The sequence below is a fragment of the Carlito syrichta genome, unplaced genomic scaffold, assembly GCF_000164805.1.
Source record: "Carlito syrichta isolate Samal-C Ts95f unplaced genomic scaffold, Tarsius_syrichta-2.0.1 Scaffold308998, whole genome shotgun sequence".
Classification (NCBI taxonomy): Eukaryota; Metazoa; Chordata; class Mammalia; order Primates; family Tarsiidae; genus Carlito; species Carlito syrichta.
This window is the reverse complement of record NW_007253094.1, coordinates 207355-231699: the sequence shown is the minus strand read 5'-3', so window position 1 is coordinate 231699 and position 24345 is coordinate 207355. Positions and strand designations below refer to the sequence as shown.

At 36.7% G+C, this 24345-nt stretch overlaps 2 protein-coding genes across 2 annotated transcripts; one reads left to right on the top strand and one right to left on the bottom strand.

The window, feature by feature from the left end:
• Window positions 1-4165: 4165 nt before the first annotated feature.
• Window positions 4166-5943, bottom strand: LOC103268960 (putative olfactory receptor 52P1). Its single transcript, XM_008066544.2, is given in 3 exon segments — window positions 4166-5152; window positions 5154-5200; window positions 5874-5943. Coding segments are annotated over 3 exon segments (1104 nt in total).
• Window positions 5944-22958: 17015 nt separating this feature from the next.
• On the top strand, window positions 22959-23903 carry LOC103268959 (olfactory receptor 52E4-like). Its single transcript, XM_008066543.1, has one exon. It carries the CDS (start codon window positions 22959-22961, stop codon window positions 23901-23903), a length of 945 nt encoding a protein of 314 aa, XP_008064734.1.
• Window positions 23904-24345: the final 442 nt, after the last annotated feature.

Sequence of the window (24345 nt, the reverse complement as noted above, 5' to 3'; positions counted from 1 at the left end):
AAATTGCAAGCTATAATTCAATTTTGTCCATAGAAGTTATTTATTGTTTAACTTTCACTATATGTTATAGAAATAGAAAACATGTAAAGATACCTGCCTTATGTTAAGGATGAATCTTTTTAAATTCACACTTATTAATTTGCTAAAAATTAGAATATCTTACCACCAAATTAATAGTGACTCCCAAACTGGAGCATCCGCCCAAATATCAATGACCTATCAGTTTTTAGAATTTCTAGTTATCTAAACAACAAGATTCAGTGGGCAAGAGTGTCGTTAGGATTTATGTTATTGAAAAATAAAAATAGCTTTTTAGAAAATCTAAAAATTGGTTGGGTCTATATTAATAATTAATTTAAGCAAATGACAGACAAATAAAATGGGATGGGACGATATTTAATGCAAATTGAAATATTTTCTATTTAGCATTTGTCAACCACTGTTTAAACTTAATCTGATTAAATCAAGTAATTCAAAGTGGAATCATAAAAATCAGACCTATTTTTAGGTAACTCTGCTATTTTACTACTGATATCAAGAGTCTGTTTCTAAATCCTCCAAGTGCCAGTGAAGTTTCCCTCCATTATAGTCAGTAGTGTTTTGCATGATCTGCTTGACTACATTTCCCATTCTTCTGATACTATTTAAATTAATGCTTAAATACTCTAATTCAGTCTTCTGTCTTACTCATTTTATACATAATCAAATTTGTAGCTCTTTCCGTAGAACTATAAAATACTATCAATACTATAAATGTAGTAACAGAAGGAAGAATTTTGCATTCCACTGTATATTCTATCACATTTGATTTCTTTCCCAACAACACGTATTACTTTAACAACAATGACAAAAAATAGATAGCAAACTAATAATGATAATAATGATAATAACATTTTATTTAGTTGTATGCAAAAAATAAGACCCAGAAATAAGTATTGTGGAGAACAATGCACATCTACAGAAGCTTTTTTCTTTTTTTCTTTTTAGGAGTCCTTTAAAATGTTTTTTTTTTTTTTTTTTAAGGTGTGGGGTACAATTTAGGGAGAAGTCCTCTAAATATTTTTTAAAGACTGTTTTACAAGGTAAACTGAATTAGCTGTAATTGTTTGTGGAGATTATATTATTTTAGTAAAGAAAAATAATTTTGATGATTTGGGCCCTAATAGTTTAAAATTTTTTAAAAAATAAATAATTATATGACATGAGCTCAAGGTGTGAACCTCCTATTAATTCCAAAGAAAGTCCATAGTGTACTCTAAGGCTTCTGTCACTTAGATTGTTACATTAGACAATTATTACACACCATTTTGTAGTCCTTTTGACCACACCTCTTACTTAGCCACTGCTGCTGTGACCAGTTCCATGCAGGTATAATCAGTCAACTTCATATCTTGCCTGGTACTTATAGTTTCTTGCCATAGGGACTTTTTTAAAATCTCCATTGCATGGAATACCACCAGCAACTAGCTCTGCATTCATGCATACACAACCTGGAATCACAGAGGAGTTACAACCTGTGAGGCAACCCTTGAGCCCCGCATAAGCTGTTGAGTAAGACATTTTCATTCCCTGTGGAAGGCAGATCTGAGATGTATTTTAGAAGGCTCTTTGTCTAATCCTGGCAGGATTGGACACCAGTCTCCAGTAACAGGGTACAACTTTGTAAGAAATCATTGCATTGACTTTTCCTCCTTCCCTGATTCACTCTACTTGTTTTGCACTCCTACTCTCTGTGATGACATTTACAAATAAGTAGCCAAAACTCAACTTTTGTCTTTGGTTCTGCTTTCTTGGAAATGCAGGCTTGGATTCCCTCATACTGAAAAATCATCTGCCTCTATGCCCTAGTCAAAGGTGATACCTGCCAAAGTGATGCCTGCCTGATAATGTATTAGAAGTTATTTATTTATATAACTACTAATATGTAATTATATATAACTACTTATATAATTATCTATAATATTTTTATTTAGGGGCTTGAGACCACTTCAAGGCCTAAGTTCTTCAAATATGACGGAGACAGTGATAGAGCAGTGGAACCTGCATTAATTCAACTTATAAATACCTAACAGACAATTAGAAAGTGATTTAATCTTCACCAAGAGGTCAAATACATGAACATTTTTCCAGTTTTCATGACTAGGAACAATTCCACAGACATAAAAATAAAAATAGTAAGTTAATATTAGTGACTTCTGTCACATTTCCAACAAGCCAACAGGAAAGGAATTGAGGTCATGCTGTAAAAGTCAACATAGATTGACTAATCTATTAACAAAATAGATTAATAAAACTATTGAGGAAAGGAAAAAATAACAAGCAAAAAAGAAGGCATGCACAGTCACGCTTTTCTTTCTGTGTTTCCTCTGATTTTCTTCAGTTCTTCAGTTTTCCCAGAATCAGTTGCTGCTGACAGCTTTTGTGACATAATTATCTCAATATGTATTATGTTCACATGTAAGTAAATATTTTGCTGATAATTTTAGTAAGAAAATTTTAATTTTAATTTTAAAATCACAAAAATGAAAAAATAAATATGAGATCATAATATTTTATAGTACTAAAATCTCTGTGCCTAAAAATTCCTCAATCCCATTTAAATCATATGAATAAAAACTCACTCTCAGATTTCAGCATAAAGGAGGTTTTGTGCTACCACAGCTCATTGGGTTAATGATTGGCTCAGGCCTTCTAAAATTATAAACCACAGTATTTTGCTGAGTGGTATTTTTACATATGTTTGTAATGGCGTAAATATCTACTTAGTGTTCATGTCAGATAAGTCTGTTCTTCACCCATTACTGTTCCTTCAAGTTTTCCTTGATCTCTGGTCTTTGGTTTACTAGAAAAGGCACTTTCTAGTCAATTCTCATTTTTTTCTCCTGAAGATTAGACTCCTGTTTCAAGTTCTGAAATATCTCAGCTTTCTCAACCCATGTTAATAAATTTTTTGTTTACTTCAAGCCTACATTACTGTTTATTATAGTTAATACCACACTCTAAAGAAGTTTTATTTATTTTCCAATATTTTAAGCATTTTAAGAATCTCCTTTAAACAGTGGTCATGTGACTTTAAGGTATGTTTTTCACTGAATTGTGCCTTTATATATTAGCTCAACAATATGGTGAAAAATCCTAGAGTATTTCTGATTACAAACTTCTTGTGTCTTAAAATATTTGCCATTATATTTCAAACCATTGCCTAGAAACAATAAATGGTATTCCATGAACTTCATGTATTTCCATAGCTGGGCATAGGATCTGAGCTCCACTTGCTACTCCAAGAACTTGTTCATGACTTCTTCCTGAACTTCCAGAGAAACAAACAACCTTGCAGAATTCTATAACCAAAAATACACAAATAACTTTTGTAACTATGACCCTTAACAGATCATTCTCAGAATTTTCCCTTTGCAAGAGATTCTTGTCATACACTGGAATTAGTTGAGACATGTAGAAGAGTTGACTTTAGGAATTTTTATAAATACAAAATTATTAACCTTTTAAGACTAGGAGCTTCCCATTTTTCCCTTTTCCTTTGAAATTTCTCTGAATTGAAGATTACGTTTGCTGTACATATCCCTAGGCTTACAAGAAAGCAACAAATCCTGATGCCCAAGTGTAAGCCTTCTGTAGTGAGCATAATAAATGACTCTATATTCAGTTTTGAACTGTCGCTCTTCTCACTCTCTACAATCTTCTCCACTTCCCACCCTCCCCTTGAACACACACATACAAATGCACATACTTACCTACATACATCTAAGCCTTGCCTTGGCAAAGTAAGTAGTATTCTGTAATTCATTGATGGTAGGTAAGTTATTGTTTGCTCTTATGTTCTCTCCACATGGAAACACTGCACCACATCTTATGTGTGTTCAGTGTGTGTTGCTCAAAGTGCTTTTACATAAATCATCATATATAATTTGTCCAACTATTCTGTGAGGTATGGAGAACAAATGTCATTATTTTAATTCCATAGAGGGTAATTGCCTTGCTTTGGAGTTAGAGACCAAGAAGATTTCCTGTGTCTTAGCCTTTCTGACCAAAGATAAACAACTTGGAAGCTAAAGCTGACAGTATGACATAGCTCCATCACAAGGCAATTTCCCCAGGAACTGTATCCACTTAACATTCCTTCCTCGAATCCACAGTTGCTGAATTGTCAGACAAGTTTCTGACCATGGACAGTGGTTGTGTGTTCTTTCCTCCAGCAGCTGTACTTGGTCACTTTGTTCCGAAACTCCTTAGTTTTCACTCCATAAATTATAGGATTGAGCATTGGAGGCACAAGGAAGTAGAGGTTGCCAAGTATGGTGTGAACCTGGGGTGGAATGCCTTGGCCAAAGCAGTGAGCAAGAAAAGAGAAAAGACTAGGGGTGTAAGAGATAAGCATGACACAGATGTGTGTGGTGCAAGTGTTGACGGCCTTGTGGTGGGCTTCCTTAGAAGAGAGACGCATTATAGCCCGGATGATTAGCACATAAGAAGAAGCAATAGCTGAGAGGTCTAGCCCAGCAACTAGCAAGGCCACCACCAAACCATATATCCGGTTGACTGTGGTGTCCACACAAGCCATCTTCACTACAGCCATGTGCTCACAGTAAGTGGTGGGGATGACATGACTGGCATGATAGGGCATCTGCTGGAGGAGGATGGGCATGGGGAGAATAAAGAGCACAGCTCTTACCAAACTCACTAGACCAATGAGCCCAACGCGACTATTGGAAAGGATGGTGGCATAGCGCAGGGGCTCACAGATGGCCACATAGCGGTCAAAGGCCATGGTCATTAGAACAGCCGACTGCATAGCAGAGATGGAATGAATGAAGAACAACTGTACCAGGCAGCCTTCATAGGTGATTTTACTCTGGTCAAACCAGAAAATACACAGCATCTTGGGAATGGTGGCTGTGGACATGCCCAGGTCTGTAAGAGCCAACAGGCAGAGAAGCAGGAACATGGGCTTGTGCAGGGAACGCTCTGTGGAGATAATGAAGAGGATGGTGCAGTTCCCAAACACAGTAATGAAGTACATGGAGGAGAAAGGAATCGATATCAATCTGTGTTTGTCCTCCATCCCAGAAATGCCCTGGAGAATGAAGAAAGAAGGATGGCCCTGCGTGGCATTGCAAACAGTCATGGTGGTACCCTGGTGAAGTACCTGAGGGGGACAATAAAGAAACCTCATTAGCTTCAACTTTTAAAAGAGTTCCAAAATGGAAAACAAAGATTGCAAAATTATGCACAAAAATAATACTGAAACCATGATTGTATATATCATAAAGTATACTAGCACACTATTATATTACAGTCAATAATGTTGTATAACAGTATTGATATCTGTGAATATATATTTATAATAAATGTTTATTAAGGGCAAACTTTTATTATTAATAAAATATACTATTTATTATATGTGGCTATATTAGTAATAAATGTGTCCACTTAAGAACATAATTTGATGTAAAACAAAAGGTACAGAAACACAAAGAGAAATTAACAAGCTATACTATACCCCTCCTAGAAACCAAAGATGAAGTATAATCAACAAAAGGGTTTTATTAAGTAGTTAAGACAGCTTAAAAATTGGTGATAAAATATGCATCCAAATATGAGATCTGAGAGAGTAAGAACCTTTTTTGATGAGATGGGCAAGGATGGTGAAAAATGAAGTAGGCAGTGGGGTGCTGGAAAATTGAAGCTCAGAGTGTAGCCTACCAGAATGTGTTTATAAAGCCTGCCCTCACCTAGAGCCACTTACCTGAAAGTGACACTGTAAGAAAGTGGGCAGCTAGTCCCAGACAACTTCTGCAAATGTGTATGTTTGAATGCATACATATGTATGTAGGTGCAACTTAGCAAACACCCACATGGTTCTTGAACGGCACACTCATGGCCCTGCATCTCTCCACTCCTCACTTTTGAGCACCCAGAATCCATGTGGTGCCCCTTTAAGTAACCTAAGAAAAGTCCCACATGGTGCCCAGAATTAGCTCTTTGCTACCCCCACCTCCCATCACACCTATACACAAGGCACCACTACCGTTATGTGTAAAACTGACCTTGGAGGTTGACTGAGCTCCCAGGAGATGAAGCTAATTAATCTTAAGGATTCTGGGAATGTATCCGTCTTTACCAGTCTTAGAGGCGTATGAGAGGAAAGATGGTTAAGTTAAAACTGAATCAATGGATGCATAAATTAAAAAATAAAACAGTAGCATGTATGTACAATGAAATATTATTCAATCTTATAAAAGAAGATTCTACCATTTGCCACAAGGTGGATGGATTTGGAGGACCTTATGCTAAGCTTAAGCCAGGCACAGAGAGACAAATACTGCATTATCTCACTTATATATGGAATCTAAAATTTTTTTAAAGGGTCAAATATAGAGAGAATAAAATAATGATTACCAGAGTTGAGGCAGAGGAGTGGGGGAAGGAAATGGGGAGATGTAGGTCAAAGGATACAAAGTAGCAAATATGTAGGAGGAACAAGTCAAAAGATCTAATGTATAACATGGGGACTATAGTTAATGACATTGTATTATATGCAAGATTTGTGTTACATGAGTAGATTATAGCTGTTTTTGCTACGCAGGGGACAGGTAAGCATATGAATCGATGAATATATTCATTTGTTCCACTATACTATTTTACTACATGTATATGTAACTTATAACATCATGGCATATACTTAATTACACAATAACATTTATTTTAAAAAAAATGAATGAATCTAGCACCAGATTGAGAACTAACTAGCAGGTTGGACACCCCAGAGGCCCTAATTTCCAAGCATGTGTTGGTGTGGGAGCCAGGGAGGAACTTACTCTGTGGCTGGAGTAACCATGCCCATGAAAATGTCAGATATCCCCTGTTGATAGATATCCTGGCAAAATAGTGTTAGCAGCCTCAAATTCTCTGTCTCTAGTCTTTTTAAATTTTTTACACTCTAACTTTTGTCCCACACTAGTGGCTTTGTCCTATAAATTGTATACAGGGCATATTCATCAGCACATTGCTCCCCATCCTCACATCCTCTTTGGCCTAAGCATCCACCCAACCTCTGAGCCCAGACACAGACAAAATTATTGATTCATTAGTGCAGAAGAAGTAACTTATGAACATGTATCATCAAAAAGTACCTTGTCTAAACCACTGCAAAATGTACAAAACAAAACAGTCATGCAGTCATCACACAGTATACCAAAAAGGGACTCATTGAGTTGGATTCTAAATACCTGTGTAATGCAAGTCTGTAGACAAGTTCTGTAGAGAGATTGCTCAGGGTCAGATGTTAGTAAGAGGGAAGCAAAAGCAGAGAAAAATAAGTGCCAAATTAAATGTCCTAAGATAATCAGGACATCGGCAGAAAGCACAGATGTACTTATAGTCACATATCTACAACCTTCAGATTCCTCCTGGTGAAAGCTGTGACTCTAATAAAATTCAGGAATCCTGACCTCTGTCATTCTTTTCTTGTCTATCCCAAGGTGGTCCTGATGGGTGACAATGACAAGGAGCAGCCAATGAGAGCCATTTCCTCCGAGCCTCATTCCCCTACTTTTACATCAATGGTCCTATGAAATGCTTGAATACAACTCCTAAAATATGGGTTTGCAGAATATACCCCAATGCCTTTTGCTGTTTTCTAGAGGGCTCTAACCTCTCCAGTCAAAATTTTTAACCTCATTATTTCTATAAACACATCAGTCTGGGGTAATAACTTAAGTCTCTCCAAATCCTTATCCTTATCACCAGTATTATATTTAGCCCATAGTAGGTATATAATAAATATCAAATAAGTGAATAAATAAATGAACAAGCAAATGCATAAGTTCATCTTAAAATATTCTAAAAATGTATCCCACTTCATGAGCTCTTACTAATTTGGGGGTTTTATTTTATATATATGTATGCCAAAAACACAACTAAGTGTGAAGGATATTTCTTCCTAAATGAGTTTATACATTCGAGGCAAGTCCAAACAAATGTCAATAATTTAGTCTTGACAAAATAATTATCAAATTCAACTGGAAGAACAAATATCTGAAGCTAATGATATAACAGATGTGTGCTTCTCCTACTAGAAAATAAACTTTATTATAAAACTGTAGTACTTTAAACAATGAAGTTATGGTGCAGGAATGGAGAGATTATTTGAACAGAATAGCATTGATACAAATACACAAGTATATATACAAACTATAATGATGATAATATCACAAAATCTTGAGAGATGATTATAGATTATATATTTTAGAGAAATATATTCAAGTGCCACATAGTGATGTTTCAGTCAGTGACATACCATATATACAATGGTGATCCTGTAAGACTATAATAACATATTTTAACTGTACTTTTTCTATGTTTAGATTTACTTAGCATTATATGACAATTGCCTAAGTATTTAGTACAGTAACATGTTGTACAGGCTTGTAGCCTAGGAACAATAGGCTATACTATACAACCTAGATGTGTAGTAGCATATACCACATGGGTTTGTGTAAATACACTCTATGATGTTAGCACAACAGCAAAATCACCTTAACAATACGTTTCTCAGAAAGTGCCCTCTATATGAAGTGACACATGACTACATGATTATGATAAAATAAATTCGTATTTTTCACATCACTCATAATATTTTCTTATCTAGAAATGCAATTTTTAAAAATTTTTTTATTTTTTTATTTTTTATTTTTTTGAGTTGGAGTCTCACTCTGTTGCCCAAACTGGAGTGCAGTGGCTGCTCCCGGCTGCCGCAGCCTCTACCTGCTGGGCTCCGGCGGTCCTTCCGCCTCAGCCTTCCAAGTAGCCAGAATTACAGGCATGCGCTACCACGCCCGGCCGATTTTTTTATTTATTGTAGAGATGGGGTCTTGCTGCCCAGGCAGGTCTCGAACCCGCGGGCTCAGGCAATCCACTCACCTCAGCCTCCCAAAGGCGCGGGATTACAGGCTGAGCGACCGAGCCTGGCTTTTTTTTTTATTTTTAATTTTAAAGATGTGGGGTACAATTCAGCGTCATGTATACAAATGTTCATTATGCAGGTACCCTTGTTGATGAGGTGTGCGTCCCCCTCCCCTGGCATAATCCCACTACTGCCAATCTTGCCAGACCAACCCTAGCAATTTCCCTCTGCTGACAATTCTTTTGTTAAAGTGTTACGATAATTGCTCAAAGTCCACTTAATGAGTGAGAACATGTGATACTCAGTTCTGTGTTTCCGTGATACTAAGTTCATCCAAATTGCTGTGAAGTTCATAATTTTGTCGTTCTTTATGACTGCGTAATATTCCATCATGTATATGTACCACATTTTTTTATCCAGTCCTCTTTCACTGGTTCCATGTTTTTGCTGTTGTGAACAATGCTGCAATAACCATGCATGTACAGGTGTCTTTTTCATAAAGTGATTTGAATTCCTCTAGGTATATACTCTGTAGGGGGATTGCAGGGTCATATGAAAGATCGATTTTTAGACCTTTTAGAAATCGTCAAACTGTTTTCCACAGAGACTAAACTAGTTTACACTCCCACCAACAGTGTAGAAGTGTTCCCTTTTCCCCACATCCTCTCCAGCATCTGTTGTTTTTTGAGTTATTGATGATGGTCATCCTGACTGGAGTTAGGTGGTATCTCATTGTGGTTTTCATTTACATTTCTCTGATGACTAGTGAGGTTGAGCATTTTTTTATGTGTCTGTTGGTGGCTCATGTCTTCTTTTGAGAAATGCCTATTCATATCTTTTGTCCACTGTGTATAGGGGGTTTTTGTTTTCTTCTTTTTGGCAGGTTTGAGTTCCTTATAGATCCTAGATGTTAGGCCTTTGTCAGATATACAGTTGCAAATATTTTTTCCCAGTCTATGGGCTGTCTCCTCACTCTCTTGATGGTTTCTTTGACTTTGCAGAAGCTTGTGAGTTTGATGAAGTCCTACTTGTCTATCTTCTCTCTTATGGCATGGGCACTTAGGGTCTTAATCAGGAATTGGTTGCCAGTTCCAATTTCCATAAGGGTGTCTTCTGCATTTTCTAAGGTTCTGATACTTTGAGGTTTTATGTTTAGATCTTTGATCCATTTAGAGTTGACTTTTGTGTATGGTGATAGGTAGGGGTCTTGTTTTAATCTTCTACATGTGGTCGGCCAGTTTTCCCAGCACCATTTGCTTAACAGGTTCTCCTCTCTTCAGTGGTTGATGGTGGAGGCTTTATCGAGAAATTGTGGTTTTGTTTCTGGAATCTCTATCCTGTTCCATTGTTCTATATGCCTGTTCTTGTACCAATACTAGGCTGTTTTGATTATTGTAGCTTTATAATAAAGTTTAAAGTCTGGGAGTGTGATACCTCTCTCTTTGTTGTTGTTTTTGTTTTGTTTTGTTTTGCTCAGGATTGTTTTGGCTATTTGTGGTCATTTATGCTTCCATATGAATTCCTGTATTGTTATTTCCAGGTCTGAGAAGAATGCTGCTGGTAATTTAGTGGGTATTGCATTAAATCTGTAGATTGCCTTTGGTGGAATGGACATCTTAACAATGTTCATTCTTCAAATTCATGAGCATGGAATATTTTTCCATTTATTTGTGTCATCTTTGAATTTCTTTGAGCAGTGTTTTGTAGTTTTTGTTGAAAAGGTCTGTCACGTCTGTGGTTAGGAAGATGCCAAGGTATTTCATTTTATTGTGACTATTGTGAATGGGATTGTGCTTTTTATTTGGGTTTGTTTGTTTATTGTCGGTGTAAAGAAATGTGACTGTCTTTTGCACATTTATTTTATATCCTGAGACGTTGGCAAAGTCCTTTATCAGTGCAAGGAGGTTTTGACAGATACTCTTGGGCTTTCGAGGTATACAATCATGTCGTCTGCAAAGAGGGATAACTTAACTTCCTCTTTTCCTATTTGGATACCCCTGATTTCCTTCTCTTGTCTGATTGGTCTAGCTAGGACTTTCAATACTATGTTGAACAGGAGGGGTGAGAGTGGGCATCCTTGTCTTGTTCTGATTTTCAGAGGAAATGGTTCCAATTTCTGTCTGTTTAGCAGTATGTTGGCTGTGGGTTTCTCATAGATGGCTCTTACTACTTTGAGGTATGCTCCATCTACGCCTAGATGTTAGAGGGTTTTTTATCAAGAAGGGGTGCTGGATTTTATCAAAATTTTTTTCTGCGTCTAATGATATAATCATGTGTTTTTTGTCTTTACATCTATTGATCTATTTAATTACATTTATGGTATTGCAGATTTGAGTCAGCCCTGTATCCTGGTGATGAAGCCTACTTGGTCATAGTGGATGATTTTTGAGATATGTTGTTAGCTAGAATTTTGTTGAGAATTTTAGCATCTATGTTCATCAGTGATATTGGCCTGAAGTTATCTTCCTTTGTTGAATCATTACCCAGTTGGGGTATCAATGTGATGTTAGCTTCATAAAATGATCTGAGGAGAGTTCCATCTTTCTCGACTGTCTGGAATACTTTCAATAGGATTGGTATCAGCTCCTCCTTGTATGTTTTGCAGAATTCTGCTGGAAAGTCCAGGGCCTTATTTGTAGATAGTTTTCTTATGACACAGTCAATTCCTTGGGTTGTTATTGGTCTATTTAGGGTCTCTATTTCTTCTTGTTTCAACCTGGGGAGGTTGTGTGATATCAGAAAGTCATCCATTTCATTTAAGTTTCCGAGTTTGCTTCCATACAGGTGTACATAATAATCTCTGATAATTTTTTGTATTTCTTCAGGGTCAGTTGTGACTTCATTTTTTTGCATTTTTGATTGTGTTTATTTGGACTTTTTCTCTCTTTTTCTTGGTGAGTCTAGCTAGGGGTCCATCAATCTTGTTTATCCTTTCAAATAAACAGCTTTTTGTTTTATTGATGTTTTGTATTATATTTTTGTCTTCTATGTCTCGAAATTGGGCTTTTATTTTGGTGATATGGATTCTTCTGCTGAATTACAGTTTTGGTGGTCTTGCTTTTTCAGCTTCCTTAGGTGATTTGGTAGACTGTTAACTTGTGATCTTTCCATTTTCTTCATGTGTGTTCATAGAGATATTAATTCCCCTCTTATTACTGATTTCATGGCGTCCCAGAGGTTTTGGTAAGATGTTTCTTCGTTTTCATCTATTTTCAGGTATCTTTTAATCTCTGTTTTAATTTCCATGTTTACCCAGAGGTTGTTTAGCATCATACTGTTTAGTGTCCATGACTTTGTCGGTTTGGAGATCTTTGTTGGTGTTTATTTTATGTTTATTCCACTGCAGTCTGAGTAGGTGCATGGCAGAATTTCAATATCGTGGAATTTGTTTATGTTTGATTTATGGTTGAGGATGTGGTTGATCTTAGAGTATGTTCCTTGTAGTAATGAGAAGAAAGTATATTCTATGGTTGTTGGGTGGAGTGTTCTATAGGTATCAATTAAGTCCATTTGGTCCAGTGTCACGTTTAGGATCTGGATCTCCTTGCTGTTTTTTGTCTTGATGATCTGTCTAGGGTTCTTAGTGGGGTATTAAGTCCCCTACTATGATATTGTTAGAATAATGCAAATAGTTTACTTCTATTTTAATATATTTTGGACACACAATAGTCATAAAGAATAATATAGTATACATCCAGGTATATATAATGTAGATTAAATAACAAAATGTTAGAAAAACAGTAAAAGCCTCCTAGCAGTGTACAAGTATAAGAGTTCCCTTTTCTCCTCATCCTAACCAATAGCTGACATCTTTTTTCTTTTTTATGACAGCCTTCTGACTGGGGTAAGAGGATGATTCATTTTAAATTTGATTTACATTTCCCTGATGATTAGTAATGTTGAACATTTTTTAAAATGTATCTTTGGGTTACTATATGTCTTCTTTTGAGAAATGTCTATTCAGGTCCTTTGTTCACTTTTTAATGGAATTGTTTGCTTTGTTTTAGTTTGGTTTGGTTTATCTGTTATTGAGTTGTTTGAGTCCTTATATATATGCTTTATATTAGTCCCTTGTTTCTAGGTTGCCTCTTCAGTCTGTTAATGGTTTTCATTGCTGGGCAGAAGCTTTTTATTTTAATATAATCCCATTTGTCTATTTTTGTTGTTGTTGCCTGTGATTTTGATGTCTTCTCCATATAGTCTTTGCCTAGACCAATGCCCAATAGAGTGTTTTTCTCATTTTTATTCTAGCAGTTTTATAGTTTTGGGTAGTATGTCTAAGTCTTTCATCTACTTTGAGTTGATTTTTGTTCATGATGAGAGACAGAGGTCCAGTTTAATTTATCTTATAGAGATATCCATTTTTCCCAGGACTATTTATTGACGAGGTCTCCCTTTCCCCAGTGTATGCACTTGACACCTTGTGAAAAATTCATTGGCTGTAAATAAGAAAATCTGTTTCTGAATTTTCTATACTGTTTCATTTGTCCATGTGTCTGTTTATATACCAATGCTATGCTGTTTTGGTCACTATAATCTTGTAATATATTTTGGAAGTCAATTAAGGTATAATTTATCCAACTTTGTTCTTTTTTCTCAGGATTGTTTTGGCTACTCTGGCTCTTATTTGGTTCCATGTGGATTTTAGAATTGCTTTTTCTATGAATGTACAAAAATGACTGGTATTGTAATAGAAATTGCACTGAATCTGTAGATACTTTGGGTTGTATTGGGATTTTAAACAAGATTAATTCTGCTGATACACAAGCATGGAATGTTTTTTCATTTGTTTGTGTCCTCTTCAATTTCTTTATCTGTGTTTTGTAGTTTTTCTTTTAGGAGTCTTTCACCTGCTTGGTTAAGTTTATTGTTAGATTTTTTTCTTACGTATTATAAATGGGATTGCCTTCTTGATTTATTTTTTAACTACTTTACTATTGGTACATATAAACATTACTTTTTTGTATATAAATTTTGTATTCTGCAACTTTATTAAATTTGTTCATCAGTTTTAAGAGGAGAATTTTAATGGTGTATTTAGATTTTTCTAAATAAGATCATGTCATCTGCAAAGAGGGAAAATTTGACTTCATCTTTTTTTTTTTTGTCTTGCCTCATGTTTCTGGCTATGAGTTCCAATACTATGTGGAATAGGAATGGTGTAAGTAGGTATCTTTTTCTTGTTCCAGTTGTTAGGGGGAATGCTTCTAACTTCTGACCATTAAGTATGATGATGGCTGTGGGTTAGTCATAGATAACTCTCATAATTTTGAAGAATATTCCTTCTATGCCTACTTGGTTAAAATTTTATCACAAGAATATGTTAAATTTTATCAAATGATCTGTCTACTGAGATGATCACATAGCTTTTGCTCTTTATTCTGTTGATGTAACATAGCATATTTATTGATTTATGAATGTTGAACCACCTTTCCATCCTTGGGATAAATTATACTTGATCATGGTGTTTTGTTTTTTTGAAGTGCTATTGGATTCAGTTTGCTAGTATTTTGTTGAAGACTTTTGCATCTATATTCATCTGAGGTATTTGGTTTGTAGTTTTCTTTATCTGCTGTGTTCTTTTCTGGTTTTGGTATCAAGGTAGCACTGTCCTCAGAGAATGAGTTAAGGAAAATTTCCTCTTTTTTAATTTTTTGGAATAGTTTAAGGATAATTGGTGTTCCTCTTTATATGTATGACAGAATCATCATATTAAAAAAGCCCATCCTGGACCTTTTGTTGTTGTTGTTGTTGTTAGATATTTTGTTATTGGTTTAATATCATTATTCACTACTGATCTAATCAGGTTTTCTGTTTCCTTCTGATTCAATCTTGGTAGGTTTTATATGTCCAGGAATTAATCTGTTTCCCCTAAGTTTTACAGTAGTGTATAATTGCTCATAATATTCTCTGATGATTTTTATCTATTTTTATAGTATTGTAATTTTAGTTTTAATGTCTCCTTTTTCATTTCTGGTTTTGTCTATTTGAGTTTTCTGTTTTTTGCTTGATTAGTCTAGTTGGTGGCTTATCAATTTTTTATCTTTTCGAAAAGATAACTTTTCATTTTGTTGATCTTTTGTATTGCATGTCTCTTTATTTTTTAAAAGGCAACATAGCATAACATATTGATAGACAATAACTGACTTTAAGTAGTGCTTAGTTGATAATTATCCAAATTATTTCTAGTTATTATAATAGAAAAATTGTAAGATACAAAATCATGAATTTTCAATGTGTTTATTGTCAAATAAACAAGAAAATAAGATTTTGTTGAGTACAGAGCAGATTTTTCCACCAAGTACAAACTTATTCAATAGTAAACAAATCACTGCAGTAGAATCATTATTTTGCTATAACCTGGAATAATTCCAAGAATATATATTAGGTGCTAAATAAGTGTTTGCTGAATGGTGGGATGAAGAGATGGATAGAGGAATAACTGCTAGTCTACAAAATAGAAGTTCATTCACCAAATGAAAAGTCATATAGACTGAAATAAACAAGACGTAGAATGATTTTTTTCTGCATCATCAATAATATAGATATGACAGGCTATTAAGAAAGTTTGAGAGTTCCATTAAGATGGCGATGGCATAGGTGGACCTATGAGATTCTCCAAAAGTGAGTTCCCCAAAACACTCTTACTTTCCTTCCTCCACCCCCCTACCCACCACCAGCCACACTGGTCTGAGGCCCAGAGACCCTTGGTCCCACTCAAGACTGGCTATTGCAGCCTCCTGGCTGCTGTTGTTCCACCATAGGCGGCCCCAGGCCCTGGTCACGCAGAGATCCCAGCTCCCTCCCTTGCTACAGTATCTCACCATGTGGAGGCCCTTGGATACCACCTTTTGGCAATCTGGGTTCCCTTGCTGGCTAAGCTGATCCACTCGACATCCAGTCACTGCCAGTTCCCTCCCTGACTGGGCTCCCAGCCCAGTGGCCTGGGGCTCACTCCTCAGATTTCCAGCTTTCCACCCTGGGTTCTGGGCCCCCGCCCAGCCCTATTTCAAGCTGCCGTCACCCAGGGAGGCTCTAGGCACTGCCCCTCAGAGTTACCAGCTCCACCTCTGGCTGAAGTGCCCTGTGAGGGGCCCAAAGTCACTGTCACTGCTCATCACCTGCCCTTCAGAGCTCCAGCCCCGCTCTCGCTCTGGCTGAGATACCCAGCTTGGGACCCCATGGTTGTGTAAGGGAACAGTATATCTTAAGGAGGTGCTGACCAGCTGCTACCAGCTCTCAGCTCCAGAAGAGGGAATTCCCAGCTCCCTCTTCCACCCCAGATGTTGGTGGCACACCAGATCCAATGCCCAGCTATGCCGCTGATCCCTGGTGCCTGACACACCACCACAGCCCGTCAGAGTGGATCATCCATGGACCTGGATAAGTGGAGAGAAAGGACGGGTGGAGACAAAGGATCCATGAAAGAGGAACTGCCCATGTCGGTCATTTTCCAGGCAGAGATTTGCATTGCCCCACCCACCTATAAGCAGTCTCCACCTTGGTTTCTAAGGTAACATCGGTAAACAGGAGTTGAAAGCCCCTCCCCTATGCTGAATCAGATACAGGCAACTCAGCCATCACAGACCTCTCAGGTAGCAAGCCTGCAATGAAAGCAAAGGGGAAAGGCTAGAGATCAGAGCTGAAGAGACTTTAGACACTCAGGAAAGATTCCAGAGCTAGTCTGGTTTCTTATTTTGACTTTTGATTTTATTGTTTTGACTGTTTGTTTTGCTCACTTTTGTTTGCTTTTTGATTTAGACTACCTATTTGTGTTGGGGAAAAATGCATCAAAAGGCATGATTTTATTGGACTGTTTTTGTGTGATTACCAGTATGCTTTAGGGAATTTTGTTTGTGTGTCTGTTTTTCCACTCTTTTCTGGCCTTGTGTCTCTTTTTCACCCATTAGTTGGTATGTATGTCTGTTTTCCCTCTCACTCTTCTCTCTTTCTAACTTCCTCTTGACCCCCTTTCTTCCATTATTTTCCTTTTTCGTACTTTCTTTTGTTCCAGAGAGCAAACCTATAATCCACTGCATGGACAGATTGTAAGGCAGTGGGGAATAGGTTTCAGTGTGCCCATACACCTGTTGGTGGATATTGGGATCAGCAGGTAGATTCTGAATCACAGCTTCCTCTTCAATTAAACCTCAAAACTGCAAAAAGGACAGCCCCCAGCCCACACTCCAGCTTCAAAAGTTAACAAAGCCAGAGGACCCTCATAGGGAAACAGGAGATTGAACAAAAGAAGTAAAAGCAACCCCACCTCCCCTAAAAAATAGAATTAAAGAAGGGGAGGGAAAGGGCAGAGAGAGAAAAATCTACATAAATGAAGAAAAACCAAAAGAAGAATACAGGTCTCTCCCAGACCCCTGGGAAGGCAGACACTGAGAAAACTGACTACAGAATCCAAACAATGAAGAGCACCTAAAATGACTGGTCTCAAACTACAAACCTAGATATCAATTCATTAATGGAGAGATTAAAAAGAATTGAGGAGAGACAAGAAGAAACTAGGAAGGAGTTGATAACTGAGATAACAGGAATAAAGAATACTGTTAATGACATAAATAACAAACTGACAAGCATGGAAAGCAGAATTAGCCAAGCAGAAGAAAGAATCTCAGAGCTTCAGGTCTAAAATATAGAACTAACCCAAACAGTCAAAAACATAGAGAAGAAACTTACAAAGACAGAATGAAACCTTCAAGAGATGAATGATTACTTCAAGAGAAAGAACCTAAGAGTAATTGGACTTCCTGAAACAGAAAGAGAAACAGAGGTCACCTTGGAACAAACATTCCACGAGATTATTGAAGAAAACTTCCCTCATCTCATCAGTGACGTGAAAATTCAAACCCAAGAGATTCAGAGAACCCCTGCAAGACAACAAATGAGAAGACTAACTCCCAGATACATAATAATTCACCTACACATAGTAGCTATAAAAGACAAAATTCTAAAGACAGCAAGAGAAAAAGGCCAGACTACCTACCATGGAAGACCAATTAGAATAGCAACAGATTTATCTACAGAAACCCTGCAGGCTAGGGGAACTTGGAGCCCTATCTTCAAACTTCTAGAACATAAACAATTTCAACCAAGAATAACCTATCCAGCCAAGCTAAGCTTCATCAATGAGGGAGACTTAAAATCTTTCCCAGATATCCAATCCCTAAGAACTTACGATGCCACCAGACCACCTCTACAGGAAAAACTTACAAAAGTACTACACAGAAAAAAAGGAAAAAAGAACAACAATGTTATTCACAAGAATACAGGAAAAAGAGTAAAACACATACCAACTAACCCCAAAACCAAAAGAAAGACAACAAACAAAGAGGAACAGCAACCATGACTCAATAAGAACTTTATGACAGGGATAAACTATCACATTTCAATAGTTAGCCTGTGTGTGAATGGACTAAATGCACCACAGAAAAGACATATAATGGCAAAATGGATAAAATATCATGAGACAGCAATATATTTTCTCCAAGAAACTCATCTCACCAGAAAGACACTCACAGACTCAAAGTAAGAGGATGGGAAACAAATTTTCAGGTGAATGGAACACAAAAGAAAGGAGGAGTCACAATCCTAATTTCAGACAAAATACCATTTAAGCTATCAAAAATTTAAAAAGATACAGAAGGCCACGACGTAATGATAAAAGGTTCACTCCATCAACGAGAAATATCTATCCTAAACAACACAGCACCAACTTTCATAAAGCAGTTTCTAGGAAAACTCAAAAAAGATATTGACTCTAACACTATCATAGCTGGGGACTTTAATACCCCACTCACAATCCTAGACAGATCATCAGGACAAAAAATCAGCAATGAGATCTGGAACCTCAATGTGACTCTTGACCAAATGGACTTAATTGATACCTACAGAACACTCCACCCAACAACCACAGAATATACATTCTACTCATACGCGCATGGAATGTACTCTAAGATTGACCACAGACTTGGCCATAAATCAAGCATAAAAAAAATTCAAAAGATTGATATTTTGTCATGCACCTTTGCAGACCACAGTGGAATAAAAATAAACATCAACACCAACAAGTTTCCCCCCCAAACCCACAAAGACATGGACACTAAATAGCATGATGCTAAACAACTCCTGGGTCAATGATGAAATCAAAACAGATTAAAAGATACCTGGAAACAAGTTAAAATGAAGAAACATCTCTGGGCTGCCATGAAAGCAGTAGTAAGAGGGGAATTCATATCTCTACAAATGCACATGAAGAAAATGGAAGGACCACAAATTAACAGCCTAACAAATCACCTTAGGAAGCTGGAAAAGCAAGACCACCAAAACCCTAACTTCAGCAGAAGAATCCAGATCACCAAAATAAAAACCCAAATCTGGGACATAGAAGACAAAAAGATAATACAAAAAAAATCAATGAAACAAAAAGCTGGTTCTTTGAAAGGATAAACAAGATTGATGGTCCCCTAGCTAGACTGACCAAGAAAAAAAGAGAAAAAGCCCAGATAAATACAATCAGAAACACAAAAGATGAAGACACATCTGACCCTAAAGAAATATAAAAGATCATTAGAGACTACTATGTACACTTGTATGGAAACAAACTTGAAAACCTTAAAGAAATGGAAGACTTTCTGATATCACACAGCCTGTCTAGGTTGAAACAAGAAGCAATAGAGACCCTAAATAGACCAATAACAATCAAGGAAATTGACTATGTAATAAGAAAACTACCTACCAAAAAAAAAAAAAAAAAGCCCTAGACCAGATGGCTTTCCAGCAGAATTTTATAAGACATTTAAGGAGGAGCTGATACCAACCTTACTGAAAGTATTCCAGGTGATTGAGAAGAGCTACTTTAGGGTCAACAAAAGTCTTCTTGTAGTGATGGGAACAGACAAATTCAAGAACTAGTATGAGGAGGATGGTCAACAAATACTTAAAATAATGTTTGCCAATGTGTGGGATTTCCCAGTGGTGAATCTCTTCAAAACAGATTGTGCATAGTATTCCATAATTGTTTTAACAGTCTTGGTGGGATTTGACCAAGAGGGGACAAACTGTACCGAGGGACAGGCTAAACTAGTACCTAGATGTTGAAGAGAAAAGTAAACTCCATTGTGCACAAAAAATACAATTAAAAATTTTAAATGTGTGGAAGAGAATCCTAGCAAAAAGACCTTGCATCTCTATGCCATAGCAACCTGAAACAAATAGATGAATTTGTGACTCTCATTCTGAGACTGGAAGATCATTGTTTGATAACATACTATTAGCTGAGATTTGTTCTGATTAAATGAAAACAAGGAGAGTGATGCTTAAAATGTGTCATACGTGTGGCCATCTGACTGTGATTTCCCCATCTTCTTCCATCTGTCATGATGCTAATAAACTCAGGTAAGCCAAGTGAGCTCACAGAACTAAGGCTAAGCTTTCCTAATTAAAGGGACAAATTTAGCAAAATTTATTGTATTTCCAGCCCTGTTTATGACCAAAAAACCCCCATAAAACAACAAAACCAAAACTGGATTGCAGAAGCCCTTCCCAAGGTTACAAAAGAGATTGGAGCCAATATACTTATCACTAAGTTTATAGCATATAGAAGATAATAAGAGAGAATGTGAACCACATGGAAGATGAGGAAAATGAGGATTACAAAATTGTAATCTCTGTCCCTACAAAATTAAGATTGTTTAATAGTTGTTCTGCAGGTGTGACTCTGAGATAATCATGTCAAATTTCCCCTGAGACCCTGATGTTATTGATGATTTGTATGTCAAATCAGAGATACTAAATTCCAACTATGGACTCTACTGCATACGAATTTAAACATTGGGAATATAACTCTTTATCATTAGAATATCCAGACTTTATCTAATTGCAATAGCATACCTTATATTTTCTTTCCAGGAACAAGAAAGCACTAGAAGGACTGACAAAGAAATACTGTATGTATTCAGTGCCTGCTTTCCCTCAAGAATTAAGTGAACCACTTGTCTATTGATATATACACCTGAGTAAAGCCATTCCCTATAAACCACACCATAAGGTTGGTCGTGCTTCTGTTATTCATCATCCACCCTTTTTTTTTCAATGTCAGTGACAAGATTCTCAACTATATTGATTCAGATGGCCTAGATTTATGATGAAATTAGGCATGACAAATAAAAGCTTCTTCTTGGGATAAATGGTTCGACTGAAAAATGAGGTTGAATGTTTCGGAGTCCCTGCAAATCGTCTACGCTAGAGGTAGGTGGTCTCTTACAGAATACCACAGAAACTAGTTGCAGATGAGTCATTAATTCAACCAATAATGGCAGAATATTAAGGGAGTGGCTCTCAGTTTGTCATGTCACATATGGCAGTAAAGGAACTAGTTTTCTGCTATTCCTTCCTCTTGTCTTATTCTTCTCTTTCTCTCTGACTTCTCATCTTTCCCTACTGCATTTACTAACTTGTGCCCACTTGCCTATGAGACCATTTCTAGCCTCTTGACATCAATCACTTTGTTGTACTGCTTAGGTAAACCTGCTTATTTGTGGTACAATCTAGACTCTGGGAACTTAATCTGTGTCCGTCTCAATTAAAAGTACATGGAGCTTAGACACCATGAGAGAGAATGTCTGGGCTCTGATTTTGACACAGAAGAGTAGAATTGTTATTTTCAGGTTGCACGGTTATTGGATACCAGGAGAGGGAATCCTACATCTCTGTTTGACTCCAGGATGCAGTATACAGCAGGGGACTTAACAACCTGCTGCTGCTCTAGTCTCCATGCAATTCCACAAATTAACATGGTTTTTGAAGTTTTGATGTATACACTGTCTCACCAATTTTTCTTATTTGACCAACATTGGAAATATCTTAGAAGGCCTTGGAGCCTTCTTGCTTAGAATTCTCAAGGGTATATTATGCATTTCCAATTACATTATCTAGCCTCCATTATTGTAGATCAAAGCCAACACCTTTGAAGAGCTTAATGCTGCTGAACCAAAGTGAAGCTTAATTGTAGGGTAGGGGGATGGTCAGAGTGGAGACTAATAATGAAAGGTAATCCCATGGATCAGAGATATAGTCATAAGAAGATTAAATATTTCATTTTGGGAGAAGGAAATTTCCATACTTCAGAGAATAATGGTCCTGTGGGAGATCACTGGGAGTGGGAAGCCTGATGCAACATGAGTATAAACTTTCCTTTGTAGGAATGACAAACTGAATGAAGTTACAAGGGGAGACATTGCCATTGTCTGATCCTAAAAAAAGCCCACAGGTCATGGTAAAGATAGGTGATGTTGCTCAAGGCTGGACTCTGGGAGTAGGCAGTGGAGATGAGGGACAGGAGGTTTGAGAAATAGTGACAAACAAGCACCCCTAAAATAAAGTTGGAGCTGTGAAGAGCAGAGGAGCTTCAGACCATATAGTGGAGGCATAGGTAAGTGTTGTTTGGATGTTTTTTGGTAGAGGTAATGTCTCCTATTTTGTTTCTTCTTAATTTCAGTTTTCCTATAAGCATAGATAAAACAATGTATTTTAAAATAAAGATACATTCTTTTATTTTCATATCAACAATTTTTAGAGTAAATTCCTAGGGAAACTGCAATAGAAAGTTTGAAAGAGGTGTCCCTAACTCTGATTTACCACACAAGCCACTTAGTAGGAAAGAAGAAAAAAAAATAGAGGAAGAATTCTGTTTTCTCTTTTATCCTTCCTCACCAACTTACTTTCTGATCCCTCAGTGAAAGTTACCCACTTTTTGAAAGTCTTTGTTCCATTTCCTTATTAGAAAAAAACAATTGTCACCACTTTGATTTCATACTCCACATAGTTCAATAATACCCTTCCTATAAAACAAATCAGTGTCATTCCACATCTTAAACATATTTAATGAATTCATACTTAAAAGACTGACATTTTACCACCTTCACACTCTTCTGATTACTTCTCCAAATCTACTGTATTATTTTGTGTGAGTTATCAATAGCTTGATAATTTGCTTTCTTCCAGATTCCAAAAGAACAAAGAGGGCATGTCTAGCTCAAATGACACCAAGTTTCACTCCTCTTCTTTCCTCTTGCTCGGGATTCCAGGCCTTGAAAAGATGCACATTTGGATCGGGTTTCCTTTTTGCTTTGTATATTTGATTGCCCTTGTGGGGAACGTTACTATCTTGTTTGTGATCAAGACTGAACATAGTCTTCACCAGCCCATGTTTTATTTCTTAGCTATGTTAGCCTCCATTGATCTCTGCCTGTCCACCTCCACTATTCCAAAGATGTTGGGAATATTCTGGTTCAATTTAAGGGAGATCAGCTTTGTGGGCTGTGTTTCCCAGATGTTCTTCATTCATATATTCACTGCTATGGAGACTATTATGTTGGTCACCATGGCCTTTGATTGCTACACTGCTATCTGCAACCCTCTGCAGCACAACCTAATTCTCACTAACAGAGCTATTGTTCTTGTCCTTGTAGTACTGTTTGGTGTCAATTTCATTTTGGTTATTCCCATGGTGTTTCTCATCTTGAGGCTTCCTTTTTGTGGACACCATATAATCCCCCACACTTACTGTGAGCACATGGGAATTGCTCAGCTGGCCTGTGCTAATATAAAGGTAAACATGATATTTGGATTATTTCTTATATCAATGGTATTTGTTGATGTACTTCTGATTATCATCTCCTATGTGAGAATACTTCAAGCTGTCTTCTGCATCCCTTCTTGGGATGCCAGACTCAAGGCACTTAATACATGTGGTTCCCACATCTGTGTCATCCTAGCCTTCTTTATTCCTGCTTTTTTCTCCTTTATGACCCATTGGTTTGGTAGAAATGTCCCTGTATACATTCACATTCTTTTGGCCAACCTATATGTTGTTGTTCCACCAGCCCTTAATCCTGTCATTTATGGAGTGAGAACTAAGCAGATTCGGGAGTGTGTTTCAAGCATCTTTTGGAAAATAAAACTGATGTAATTCACTTCAGAAATATACAACTTAATCTAGGGAAAGGGATTGTGCTTCTCAACTACACAATCATGCAACATAAAAAAGATTTTGACTTTAATATCATTCTATTAATAATTTCCCTAGATAACCAATCCAGAGCCTATCATGTAATTAATGTCAAAACAACCACTGTGAATTTGTATGCAATAGTTAAAGTTTGAGACAACTTATTTAAAATACTTTATTAAGATTACTTTTTTGTTTAATCTCTATAGAGTAGGTCTGGTAAACAGGATTATTTAAAATAAAATGTTTCTTTTCCTTTGCAAATAGTTAACTCTGTTGATTACTTTATTAAATATATATATATTTACATATCTGTGTCAAGGACTATAGGCTTTTAATACATTGTGGTAAATTCTTTCATTCTTTTAATAGCTTAATTTTTTGGTTCATCACTTTTATTGAT